General features: G+C 56.8%; 1 protein-coding gene across 1 annotated transcript in view; it reads left to right on the plus strand.

Moving 5' to 3' along the window:
• LOC123275617 (cadherin-23-like) overlaps positions 1 to 13950 on the plus strand; it is a 323533-nt gene that overhangs the window by 226620 nt on the left and 82963 nt on the right. Inside the window, exons 12-13 of the mRNA XM_070489764.1 lie at positions 4027 to 4176; positions 4644 to 4802. Of these exons, the coding sequence (XP_070345865.1) occupies positions 4027 to 4176; positions 4644 to 4802 (309 nt within the window). The remainder of the gene's footprint in view (positions 1 to 4026; positions 4177 to 4643; positions 4803 to 13950) is intronic.

The raw sequence follows: 13950 nt of genomic DNA on the forward strand, positions 1-13950 counted from the left end.
GGCATCCATCTCTTCAGTCCCTCACTCATCCTCAGCCCCACATCTCACTCCCTTGGTCTGGGGTATGATCCCGGCATGAGGATATTTAAAGCTCCCTGGGTAATTTTGACGTGTGGCCCGGTGGAGAAGTACCACTCTGCCTCTCCCTGCTCGCCCATTCTGGACCCCTGTGGATGCTGCCGAGCTGCTCTTCCTGCCCCAGCTGATGTCTTTCCAGCCCTGGCTGTGCAACATGCTTCCCTGGGAGCATTGAAAAGATGCAGCTGCCTGGGCCCCACCCCGCGAGATGCAGGTAGTGGCCCTGGGCGTCTGTATTTTTTTAGTGCTCCACTGGCAATTCTGCTGTGTAGCCAGATGAGAAGGGCTGCACTGGGGTGACTCACACATGGCTGCCAAGTTCACCTTCCTCTTTTGACCCCAGTATTCCTCTGCTCCAGAGCTTAGCGTGGCTCCCCATTGCTCACAAAAATGATGCTGAAGCCCTCGTGATGGTGCCTGCGGTGGGAGTCAGGAGACCACAGAGCCTCCCACTATCCCCACAATCCCGCCAGCTTCCCTGCACGGACCCTCTGCACATCCGCTCACTTGTCTGCCCCATCATTAATTATTCGTTCTCTGCTCCATGCCTTTGCTTCGACCAGCGGTTCTCAAACGGTGGTCTCAGACCAGCAGCACAGGAGTGTCACCTGGAACTTTCAGAAATGCAAATTTGCAGGCCCCAGGCCAGACCTACTGAATCAGATTCTCCTGCGGGAGGGCAGCAGTCTAGTTTAACACAGCCTCCGGGGGGTTCCGACATAGGCTGCACATGGAGAACTCCATGTTTAAAGCCACTTTCTGCACCTGAAAGCCCTTCTCTGCTCTTCCGTTGTCCCTGCCTTCATTCCTAAAGCCAGTCCAGAACACCCCTTCTCCAGGCAGTGCCCCTGCTGGTGTTCTCTTAGATTCGGGACTGGAGTGCTTCGTGTTACCATCTTAGCTGGCTCTGGTAATTCGTATTGCACCGAAGCTCCATCCGGGGCACCCACATCGGGCCCTGACTCTGCTTCCCTTGGCCTGGGAGACACCCACGCCTGGGAGCTGGGCCTGGGCTCTTAGCCTCACTCTGCTGCCAACAACCTGTGCAACCTTGGGCTGCTCACCCAACCTCTCTGAACTCCATTTCCTCTGGAGGAGTTTCCAGGCACCGTGTTCCTTCTTCTCCACTGTATGGCCCGTGGGAAGAGGATCGCACAGAGTCCTGGGTGAGGAAAAGCTGCAGAAGCCCCATCACTTCCTGAGCACCTCCTGCGTGCCTGCCCTGGTGTAGGTTTACACAGCCCGAGGCCTGGTCTGTGGCCTCAAGGAGCCCCTGCCATTTCACAGTAACCACAGAGGGTCATTCTGAACGGTGTCTGGCAAAGGATAGGTGTCCAGTAGATGGTTCTGTGTTGTTAATCATCTCTTTGTACAGTTACTACAAAGAACAGCCTCCGAGACACAGTTAAGGGAAGAAATCCAATGCAGAGCAGTGTGTGCAGGTGCCACTGTTTGTGCAGAGAGGGGAGGCAGAGATACGTAATGCTCACACAGGCATGGACTTCAGGGGAAAGAGACCCAAGGAGGGGTATGGTGGCTGCCTCTCGGGAAGTCTCTTGAGTGGCTGGGGCAACGGGAAGAGGGAGACGGTCATGTGCCCTTTTGAGCTAAGTGAAAACTTTCCATGTCTGTGTTTACTAAGTCTTTAACACTTTCTATGTGAGGAAAATTAAAACATGACAATACGAGGGGGCCTTTTCTGCAGGGGTTTTGTCCAGGCTCCTGGGAGTAAGACAGAGGGACGTGGCCCCTCCCCTTCCAGCCTTGCGCCACCCCCACCCACCTCCCTCTGGGTGAGGACGGAGTGAGCTCAGGGAAACAGGAGCCCTGGTCCCCTCCTCACCCCTCATGCCCTTGTGTCTCTTCCTCTGTGTCCCTGCCCTCCTCTGGGTGTGGGGCTGCACAGATCTCCCCACCCCCAGAACGTGTGTGCACCCCCCGCACACACACCCTCCTGGGCACCCCCAGAGGTTGTGGCCCGTCAGATGCTGAGGGGGCTGTTCCTCTGGAGCAGGGTGTGCTCCTGGGGTCCGTCTCGGCCCATTTCCCTCACCCTGACCTCGGTTCTCATCCTCTTCTCTCTCTGGTTCCTTCCTCCACTCCATCCTTTCCGGCTCCTTCTCTGTCTCCATACCCTTTGACTGACTGACTCCCACTGATAGAACTTGGTAAGTGAGCCTGCGAAGGGCAGGGCTGGGGAGGCATGGGGGGCACCGTGGGGAGGGGACTCCGCGGGGTGGGGGGTTGCTCCACTTGCCCCAGCACAGCTCAGCCTGCCCTCTCCCTCTGGGGCCTCCAGGCCCTGTGGTGGAGGGGCCAAGGTCCAGGGGAGAGAGACGTGTTGGTGTCACCTGCTGAGAGCTGTCACACTCCGCTGGCTTTGGCTATTAGTGCCCCTTCGGGCATTTAATTGGTCCCCTCCATCTGACGGCTGGCTTCCACGCTGGGGAGAACTGGAAACTCCACAGCCTGACAGGGCTGAAGGAGCATGGCCTGCACGATCTGCGGGGGCCACTGCAGGCTGGGGCTCTGGAGGCCCCCGTGTTTGCCTGGACCCCAAGAATGGCAGTGCCCTTGTTTGGCCAATTTGTAGTTGTAAATGGAAAAAATTCAAGAAACTGACAGGTAACGATTAATATGCATTCACCCCACAAATGTATTTGAAAACCTGTGGGTTGATTCCAGGGGCCTAAGATCCTTGTGAACTCTCAGGCTTCATTGAGGCTGTCATCTCCAGCCTTGCCAGGACCAGCACCCCTGACCATGTAAAGCTTCCAGGTTACCTGGCTGCCACCCTCAGCAGGAGCAGGTGCTGGACGGGAGCCCCTCAACGTCCCTGGGCAACCAAGCAGAGAGGCTGGCTCCCCTTGTCAACCCCCAGTTCCACAGAAACATGAGCTTGAGGCTGGACTGGGCACTGGGCTGGGGTGGATAATGCAGGACGAGCAGGAGGACGTGTCCTGGCACTGAGGATCTGCAACAAGGGTCAGCAAGCCACAGGCCTCCTGCCAGGATGGGGGTCATTTCCCCCTATGCAGGAGCCTGAATCACTTTCTGAGCAGGCCAGGCTCCAGGGGGTCAGTAAGCTGTGTCCCCCAACTTCAGCGGTGGCTCTTTCTCCTGATGTGGGGACTTGGGTAGCATTGGAGATGTCAGATGCTTTGCATGAGGATGAGCCAGGCAGTATCTGAGGGCTCCGTGAGCTCCAGCCCCAGTTAGAATGATCAGAAACATCTGAGCAGAGTGAGCCCCCCACCCCCTCCTCTACCACCACTCCCCACACACACCTGAAGCCATGGACTGGGGCTCTGGGGCCACAGAGCCCGTGAAGGGTGTGGCAGCCCTGGACTCTCTGGGATCCAGTGTCCTCCAGGCCACCTGGGCTGGCCACAGTATGAGGTACACAGGATTCACTTGACCACTCAGCCATCTGGGTTATTCCCATTCCATGTGTGAACGAGCCAGTTTTCCCCATGACTGGCACGTTCCAGAGGGAGGAAGGGGGAGAGGCAGTGTCCTGCTCGGTCCCTCATGCCCTCACCTGTCCAAGCCGACTGTGGACCGTGGACACTTACTTGCTTCTCTCCCCTCCACTCCCTTCTGACCTGCTTTCCTCCATCTCTGGGCTGGGTCTTGCGGCTGACAGATCCCTCCCCCGTTGGGGTCACTGGGGCAGAGGAAGGGAGCCGGAGATGGAAAATGAAACAAACCACCTAGAAGGGACAGTGTGGGCACCTGAAAGGATGACGATGGCAAAAAGGACTGGAGGAGACTTCCAGAGGGCCTGGGCAGGCTCAGGGAGCTGGGCCAGGATCACTCAGGGGAGGCCAGACCACTGTGGGGTCGGGGTAGGCAAGCCCTCCTGGCCCCTGCTTCTGCACCTCCAGCAGTGCTCCAGGCCTTGGCTCCTATGCCCTTTCTCACTGGTTTCTTCTCCATTTTGACTAGGGCCTGAACAGCATGTTCGAGGTTTACCTGGTGGGGAACAACTCCCACCACTTCATCATCTCTCCCACCTCTGTCCAAGGGAAGGCAGACATTCGCATCCGGGTGGCCATCCCCCTGGACTTTGAGACCGTGGACCGCTACGACTTCGACGTAAGGCCCCCTCGCCATCTCCTTGGCTGGGTGAGGGATGTCAGGGGAGTCAGGGGTGACACCGTCCCCTTAAGTCCCCCTTCCACCTCTCCCCATTCTTCCCTTGTGGATCTGACTCAGAGAAGCCCACTGAGCCATGGCAGGGCCTGGGCTGAGTGTCCGCTTTTCAAGGAGGACAAGGAAATGACCAGGAATTGAGTGGAATTTCACCAGGCAGCATCACAGCCTCAGAAGCCCACCAGGAGCCTGTGCTCCCCAGGCACTGCCAGCCCAGCCCCCATCAGCACCTTCCTTTCTGGCAGAATTAGCGGCCAGCTCAGTCCTATAAGCACTGTTGGAGGGACTCACAGTAGCACACACTGGGATGGGCTCTGGGTTCGGTCCAGCAAAGGCCCCAGGGGGACTTATGGGGACGAGGGCTCCTGGAGCATGTGGGAGCTCACCCGGGCTCTGCTCTGCACACCCAGCTCTTTGCCAATGAAAGTGTGCCTGACCATGTGGGCTATGCCAAGGTGAAGATCACTCTCATCAACGAGAATGACAACCGGCCCATCTTCAGCCAGCCACTCTACAACATCAGCTTATATGAGAACGTCACTGTGGGGACCTCTGTGCTGACAGTCCTGGTAAGTCCCCACTCTCTTGCAGGGCCACTGAGCTCTGAGGCAGACCATGGGGAGGCAACCAGAGGGATTTTGCCCAAGGAGTCTGGGCAAGTGGGAAAGGGGGTGCCCCCAAGCCCCAGAAGCTGTGTGTTAAAGCATCTGGACTCTTCATGATGGGGCTCCCTTGGCCAGGGCAGCCATGTGGAAAAGGACCAACCTGGGGGAGGGTAAGATTAGGCTGAGGACACTTTGCTTTTCTGCCTTATCCCTGAGAGGGACTGAGCCTGGGTTGGCCAGGAACCCTGGAAGTGCCCTCTAATGGGGACAGATGCCAGCCATCTCTGAAGAGGGCAACCCTCCCCATTTGAGCACAGATGCCAGGGAAGAATGAGCTCCCTGAGGCTGCCTGGGCATTCCCAGCTGCCCTTGGCTGAGACTTTGACAAGGGGCCCCTCCCCGTGTCCATTTATATCAGTCAGTACTCTTGGTTGCAAAGGACAGAAATCTTTAAGCAGTTCAAGCATAAAAGGATTGGCTCATGTAACTCAAAAGCATAAGTGATTTCAGGCATGGCTATATCCAGGCACTCAGTTGAGCAGGAATCTGGCTTCAGCACCAGGCTCTGCTTTTTCATATTGGCAGAGAGAGACACCAGCGCCCCTACGGCTTACTTCTTACCAAGTTATCAACCCCAGTGGGAAAAAAATACTCTTTTCAGCAGTTCCAGCAAAAGTCCCAGTGCTGATTCTCATTGGCCCAGCCTGTTGGGCCACCCTGGAACCAATCATCATCATTCCGATTTCCAGAGATGGGCCATACTCCCCCTAGTGGAGCCAGGGGTTGGGTCAGCCCCATCCAAAGTGTAAGAGCTGAAATGGGAAAGGGAATATTCCAAAGGGGCTTCTGTTATCAGCACAAAGAGGATTGGCTGCTGCACAGATCACAGTAGTAGATGTGTGCCACACACACTCGGAGGCTTGCCCACAGTAGCTGCGCAGTAAACGCTATGGACTTTAACTGCTGCCCTCCCTGCCCCTCCCGACTCTGAGGCCTCCAGAGTCCTCGCTCCCATTTCTTGCTCCATCCTCCCTCCAAGCAGAGACATTGCTGCTGATCCAGAGCCCCCCACTCCGAAGTGTGTTTACTCTACAGACAGATGGTATGAAACTGTAGGGAGCCCCCAGGCCCTTCCCATCTGACAGTTATTAATATTTCAAGCAGATGTTTAGCTAGGCAGGCCGTCGGACGTACACACTAAGTCTGCTGCGGCTGTTTTCTGCCCCCTCTTCCCCAGCCCGTGTCTCCACCGGCTCTCACCAAGGTGCTCCTTGCAATCAGTCACCTGGTGCTTGAGCCCCCATGGACCCTCCTGCAACCTCAAGGGGCCCAGCCAGAGAGCGAGTGCCAGAGGCTCTAGGCTCCTGGACATAAAGAGCATCTTCAGCCCCCTAGTCACCTTCAAATGTCAGGGGGAAGGACACCCAAGCAGCCTGTACTTCAGGGGCCTCACAGGTGGAGGATGCCCCCCTCCCACAGGCCTGGGACCACACAGCAAAGAATTTGAGTGTCAGGTTCAGGCTTGGCAGGCGACCAGGGATTCCTCCCTGGCATTCTTCCTAGGGATGGAGCATCTCACTTTGCAGTGCCAGTTCCCGTGGCCCTCCGGAAAGAGCTGAGGGAGCAGGGTGGGGTGGAAAGTGTGGGAAGCACACCTCTGGGCTGGTGGCCAGCTGCCAGTGCCACCCATGATGTGTCAGGCCCAATCTCATCAGGGGTTGGCACTGGTGAGTAGGTCCTCAAACTGGGTTTCCTCAGGCACTGGAGTGGTTTGTGGGCCTGCGTGGACCCTTGCCCAGTGCCCACTACCCCTTCTCCAGTCTCTCCTAGGCCCCCTCTGGATGGTTAGCAGATGCATTCAGCCTCCTCTGTGGCCACCAGGGTCTCTGCCCAGGGCTGGCTCATCTCGCCAGCCGCTAGTTCCTGGGTCTGTCTGAGCCTCGCCCATGACCATCTCAACCCTCCAGCCCCAGGGGCTGTTCCATCCACTGATAAGCACTAGCTGCAGGGCTAGGTCCCTAAGGGAGCTCAGGAACAAAGTAAAATGGGGTGTGCCCCTGCCTTTGCGGTGTGCTGGTCTGTCCACATCACCTCCAAGAGCCTTCATTTGCACATCTGCAGAATGGGTGTGAGACGCCCCAAGGCTGCTGACAGGAGGAGTGAATGATGGATGTGGAAGCATCCCCTGGGTGACCCCCACCCGCCAGCATCTCCCAGTCTCCCCAAGGAGCTTCCAGAGCTCCTAGCAGATAGCAAGTTTCGTGGCCACCCCACCCACTCCCACCGCCCTGCCCTGGCCTCCACCACCCTGCCCTTCTCCACTCAGACCCGGGGTCAGCCGGATCTCTCCATCTCCTGTGCTGCAGGAGGGGCTGGCGTTGTAGCTGCCTGCTCAGGGACTGTGAAATTCCGTCTCCCTGACCTTTTCTGGGATGTTATTAAAATATTTCATGGGCAGTTGTGTCAGAAAAAAAATTATGAAGAGAAGGAAAATGTTTTAATTTGCACTGAAGGCTGGGGCAGAGCCTGCTGTGAGGGGCTGCCCCAACCCCCACCCTGGTGTGACCCTGTGTCTGTGGCTCATTGCCTGTCCTGGGGGAAGGCAGCAGTTGAACAGTCAGTGGAAACTGGAGTAGGAGGGGCTGTCACCTCCAGCCTGGGCGTCCAGCTGGGGTGGAAGGGGCTGGACCTTCTCACCTCCCTGCTCCCTGGACCTCCCCCTGCTCAGCTTTGGAGGCCCTTACAGGCCCCAGTTGTAGCAAAATGAGTTTCCAATGGTGGAAGGGGCAGAGTGGGGACCTAGAGTTTAAAGACTTGACCTCGAGCCCCAACTCTGCTCCCAGCCGACTCCTTGGCTGACTCAGACAGAAGCTGCTTCCCTTCTCAGCATCTCATCTGTAAAATTAACAAGGTGGATTAAAATGGGCCCGTGGTCCCTTCCAGACTTAATTCCTGGGGCAATCATGCCCAGAGGCGACGGAGGGATGGCTGAGATGACCTCTGAGGACTGCTACTATATTATTACTGCTACTATCACAGTTATTTCAACAGCTGTCATTCTTGAGTCCTAGCTGTAAACCCTGCACTTGACATGCATTATTTCTAACCTAAGTAGATGCTGTCATTCTCATTTTACAGATGGGGAAACTGAGGTTTAGTGAGGTTAAGTAACTTGCTCAGGGTCCCAGAACTAGTAATGGATTGAACTGGAATTCACAAAAAGACTGCCTGACGCCACCCCACAGGCTCTTAACCTCTGGGCTGCCCATCCAAATGCTCTCTGTTGGACCATGAGCCTGTCCTCTCAGTAATGTTCAGAGCTGAGGAGCTGGAAGGTGCTCTCTTCAGGACCCCAGGAGATAGGCCCCAGGGTTGCTCCAGGCACTGCATCCCTGGATGACACTCTGGACCCTCCAGGACCTCTGGCTCCTGGGTCCCAGGCCACTCAGGGCTCCAAGCTGGGTGAGCTGGCCTTCACTGCTGGGAAGTCCAGGTCAGGGGGACTTGAGCACTTCGCCCCAGGAAGCAGGAATCCCAATAGCCCAGAGCTGTCCTTGTTAGAAAGGCTTCCTGGAAGGGGAGAGGGTGCAGGATGAATGTCAGTGGGGGCCAGGCCTCTGAAGGGTGACCACACAGGGAAGGGATGTGCAGGGGTGTGAAGTATGCTTGTGGGGGGTGTGTGTGCATGCACACGGCATGCTCTTGTGTCTGTGTGTACAAGTGTATGCAGCAACATGCACTTGGGGGTATGTGTATGTAATACACACATGTTTGTGTGCATGTGTGTGTGTGCAGGTTTCTGTATGATGGGGTAGCTCCCCATCCTCTAGGCTGTGTGGTTTTCCCCCTTCTCCTATCCCTAGGCTGCTCTGATTCTCACCTTCCTATCCTGCCTCCTGATCTGACAACCAGAGTCAGATGGGAAGGCCATGGGTGTCTTCCTGGGATTCTGCTGGACTTGGGGTAGCCCTGTAGCCTGAACAATTGGTACCTGGGGCCTAGCAGGGTTTGTGAGTGCCACTGGACAGTAGGAGAGCAATCCAACCATTCATTCATTCAATAAATGTTCTCTGAATACCTACTATGTTCCAGGCACAGGGCCCTGAGGACACAATGGTGATGTGAATCTTGCCCTCATGAAGTTTAGAGTCTCCTGGGAAAGGCTGATGTTAATACTAAGAAATGAATCTTTACGTTAAGTATTACTTGCTATGATGGAGAGATCAGGGAACTATGAAAACCTGTAACAGGGCACCTCACCTTGACTGGAGTCAGGGAAGTCTTTCCTGAGGAAGTGGCAACTGAGTAGGCATTAACAGGTGGGCGAGGGGAGGGCAGCACACTGGAGAAAGCAGGAATAGCATGTGCAAAGGCCCTGTGGCTGGAATGCAGTGAGGGAGATTTGCTGCACCTGGAGGTAGAGTCCTGCCCCTATGAGGTAGGCTGGGCTCAGCTGTCTCTCTTCCTTCTGAATTGCCGCCCACCCCAGACATAACCATTTGGCTGCTGTTTTGAGAGTAGAGAAGTCGAGTATCAAACCATCCACATTCTTTTACCTATTCCATCCTGGTGTCCCATGGCAGGCATTTGGGAAGCAGCTGGTGGAGGTTGTACCTTGAATGTGCAAGGAGCCAGCCTGGCCTCTTGCAGTATGGAGCTCATGTCCCCACAATTATTAGCTCTGTGTCCCTAGGCAGTGAGAGACGGATGCTGATGAAGAACAGCAGCTGGGAGGGAGGTTACTCCTGGGGCAGGTCTTGCTGCACTCCTAGCCCTTCTCTCTCCACTCCAGGGGGTGGGACACAGCAGGAACGGGCAGAAGATGGACTGTCGGACAAGACAGGATTCCTCTCCAGGCAGAGAGATCAAAGCAGGAAGGAAAGGCACATGAGAGCCCTGACTGGGCAGGTGTGGGGCCCCAGGACCACTAGACGGTCTGCTCAGCCCAGGGGTGGAGTGCCCCCACTCGGCCCAGGCAGACAGAGTGGCCTTGTGAGAGCTGAGCACACGGCTCCTCTCTCTCCTCCCTGCCTCTCTTCCCAGCCTGTCCTTGGGAGGCTGGTCCCGTCTTGGGCAGGGTCATGACTCCTGTTCTGCTGTGGGCTGGTCATGCCTTCTCTGGGATTTGGTTTTCTTCCCTTCAAGTGGGGAAAGTAGAGCCTGCACGGCCTGCATGGCGGGGTTGTTAGGAGACGCCACTGAATAGGGGATGTGAATAGTTAAGGGCATGTAGACACGGAAGGAGTGGTTTTTCTTCTCATTGGCCTTAAAGGGCCCCATCTGGCTGCCCTCCAGCCCTTCACCCTGTGTGCAAGCCCAGCTCTGCCAAGGTGGGCCCTTGACAGGCCACCGAGCCTGTTTCCCTCTCTGTGACCTGGGGGAGACAGCGTGATAGGAGCTGACCTGGGACGGTGGTTGTGAGAATGGAGCAGAACATTTCTGAGAAGATTCAGCACAGAGCCGGCGAGGAACGCCCTCAGAAAATGTCAGCAAGTCCTGCTGGGCCTCCTGGCTGAGGCTCCATGGAGTGGGGGCTCCACGCTCAGAGTCATGGCCCTGCTCTGAGCAGCTGTGTCACCTGGGCAAGTCGCTGAGCCTCTGGGGCCCCAGTGCCCTCATCAGAAAGCAAGATGCTTGGGCCGGATGCTGCTGAGGGCCTCTGGCTCCACCAGGCTCTTATTCCAACTCTCTCTGCCCAAGATGAAAAGGGAGTCACTCTTGCTGTTTAATTTCTCTCCCGGTGATGCAGACATGCTTCTTGCCCTTTGAGGTCCCCCACCCACGGGCGCCTAGAGCTCCCTTGCCTGCCCTGCCTCTCCCTCTCTCAGCCCCCCCTGAAAGTTTGGTGAAGATTCCCAAGGACTACACCTCCCCGCTCCTAGAGCTGACCAGCTTTTCCTCCTCATCCAGCCCAGCCTCCCTCCCCCACCTCAACAGACACAGCCCTGCTGCTGTTTGTCCCTTCTCTCCCTCCTCCACCCACTGCAAATACCACTGACACCAAACTGAAAAGGTGTGTTGTGACGTCACTGCCTCAGGCTGACCCTGGTGAGGACTTCAAATGCAGTATTCCTCCTTCCCAGCTCCCCAGGGCTCCCTCCTCCTGCGGGCTCAAGGAACACCTCTGCTCGTGCTGCTGAATCCAAGGACTCTGACGTGGGCTTCACCCCGAGTGCTGGGCACCTGACGGCCCAGCCGGGTGGCCGGAGGAAAGCCACTCCCCTGCCTCACCCTCAGGTGCTGCTCCCTGGTCCCCCGGCCCCCGCAGAAGTGCTGCTCTACAATGGGAGGGGACACTCCCCAGCTGCAGTGCCCCCTGAGGAGGGAGCCTTGAAACCAGGGAGACCAGGTTCAAATTCTGTTCCTACTCTTGCTGGCTCCGTGGGCTTGGCCTGGTCTGACCCTCAGTCCCCAGAGTGTGCTGTGGGGATGGTGGTAGTATCTGTCCCTTAGAAAGCGCTCTGTAGGGGACGGCTGTGAATGCTGGTGCTGTTGTGCTGCTGCTCACCCAGCGTGGAGGCTCCAGCTTATTTGGGGGTCAGTGGCACTTCAGAGAACACTGGCCCTTAAACTGAGGCCTCCGAGTTCCTGGATTCTCTGCCTTTGGCTCCGACTTCACTGGACACTGGGTCCTCTCAGCTGACAGGCTGGTTGAGTTCTTGTCTGTGCCCCACCCTGAGACTCTAACACTCAGGCCCCAGCCTCAAGGAGCAGAAGACAGAGGAAGGTGAAATGAGGACGCTGAGAGGACGAGGACTCAGAGGAGGCAGACAGCCGCGGCGACAGGAGGGCCGGCTTCCTGGGCGCACCCCTGGCATTTGCTCAGGGGCCTGGATTTGGAAGGCCGCACTTGGTTTGATGCTTTGCTGTCGCTGTCTTGAAATTCTTAATAATTTCCTAACAAGGGGCTCCGCGTGTTCATTTTGTACTGGAAAATTATGCAAACTACATAGCTTGTCCAGGCTACAGGAGCTTTATAATTCTCTGCCCAAAGGAGCTCAGTGGCTCTCCACTGTTTCCATCCGTCCCCATGTTCGGTCTGCGCTCGCTCAGTAGGCACGCTCTGAGTAAGGCCCTGGAGGCCGTTTCAGTTCCTCTTGCGGGTAGGAAACCCCCAAGCTTGGCTGCAGAAAGCAACAGCGTTTTCTTACCCTCGTGGGTTGGGTGGGTCAGGAATATGGCAAGGGCTCCGCAGGGGGCCCACCTCTGCTCCTCCTGGTCTGGGGGTGACTCCAGCAGCTGGAGGCTTCTCCCTCCCATGTCTGGTACCCCGGCTGGTCTGGCTGAACGACTGGCTCAGCCGGACTGTCCCCTCAGCACCTTCACGTGGCCTCTCGGCGTGGCACAGGCGTCTCAGGCTCGGGGTTCTGAGCAGGAGTGCGTCAGAGGAAGCCTCTGAGGACCAGTGTCCCAGGAGAACCTGGTGGAGTTGTGTGTCCTTGTCTGACCCAGCCTGCAAGTCACATGGCATCATTTCCCCCGAATTCTATTCGTTATGGTGAGTCACCAGGGCAAGCTCAGATTCAAGAGGAGGATGTGTAGACCCTTCCCAACTCTCAACGGGGAGAATGTCAAAGAATTTGCACAAACATAGCCATCTTGGAAGCACTCAGAGCTCCCTCCATTCAGTACCTGTTTACTGAGATGTGTGTGAGCGCGGCACAGACACAGCAAGTTCCCTCTCTTCCTGGAAGTGGTACAAAGACAGCAGAAGAGGGGAAACCCTCCGAATCCCATTTTCAGCCTGGGAAGAGCTCCTCATGAAGAGTGGTAGAAGGGAGGGGGAAGAGAGGAATCCCTGCCACTCCTAGGCACCACCTGCCAGGGAAGTTCCAGGGATCTAGGCCTGGGTTGGCATTCAAGGCCCCATACCCTGGCCCTGAGCTCCTTTCCAGCCCTCTGCCCCACTACGAACATCCCAGCCCTTCTCTCCTACTTGACTGGGTTCCCGGCTCCCCTGCCGCCCCCTGCATTTGTTCATACTCTTCTCCTACTTGGCTCTCTCTCCTTCCTGTCTGACACCATCAAAAGCCTGCTGACCCAAAGAGCCAGCCCAGATGGCAACCTCCCCATGAGAAGCCTCCCCCTGGCAGTGGGCACATGCCCACCTCGCTGAGGTCCCCCCCTCCTCCCCAGCTGCCCTCACTGTGCTCTCTGGCCGCCCTCCCTGTGCGTGTGAGGGCTAGCCTGGCTAACATCGTTTCTCCCCACTCCACTGAAACCTCTTAAAGGCAGCTTCTCTCTGTCTCAGCCTACAGCACAGAGTAGGTTTGACTCCTGTGGTCTGGATCGTCCAGGGAAGCTTCCTGGAAGAAGGAATGTGAGCAGGAGCAGAGGGCAGGCAGAGACCTCATGGGGAAACTGAGGCATAGGAAGGGTAAATTATATACCCAGGGTCACCCAACAAGTGAATGCCAGAGAAATTTTTCTGAGTCCAAAGCCTCTTAACCCCATGTTTCACTCTCTCTGCCGGGCTCCCTGATGCTCCTCTCTGGCAATGGGCACATGGGGAAGGCTGCTGGGCAGGGAGCCCAAAGTTGTGGGTTCAAGGCCACTGACTTGCCGTGTGACCCTGTGCCAGTCTCGTTGCCTCTCTGAGCCTCAGCTTCCTGCTCAGTCCAAGGAGAAGGTAGACCAGATGCCTTCTGAGTGCCCTTCCTAGGGCTGGCAGCGTCTCGGGAGGCAGACCCTAGCCCAGGAACAAAGGCAGGGGCCGAGAGGTGCAATGGCCACCAGATTCCAGGATCTCCTGGGCCTCCTAGTCCTGCTCAGGGCGTGTGATTGCAAGGTCAAGGCTGAAATGCACCCAGCCCCGCAGCCTGCTCTGCAGACAGGTGAGCAGGAGCTGACGCTGCATCCTTGGCTGCTGCTGAGCAGGGCCAGGTGCCCTCTGTGAGCCACTGTGTCTCCCCTGCAGAAGGCTTCCTGCTGCCCCTCTTAGAGCAGGACTCCACACTCTGTGGGGCAATGGGGCCACTGGTGCAACTACTGTACCCCTTCGTTCACTGACTGTTTATCCAGGGCCTGGAATGATGCAGTGAACCTGACAGACAAACGTCCCTGTACATTCCAGGAGCGGGAGACAGATGATGAACAAAGAAATACAGGTCCA

The sequence above is a fragment of the Equus asinus genome, chromosome 2 (assembly GCF_041296235.1).
Source record: "Equus asinus isolate D_3611 breed Donkey chromosome 2, EquAss-T2T_v2, whole genome shotgun sequence".
In the NCBI taxonomy this organism is placed as follows: domain Eukaryota; kingdom Metazoa; phylum Chordata; class Mammalia; order Perissodactyla; family Equidae; genus Equus; species Equus asinus.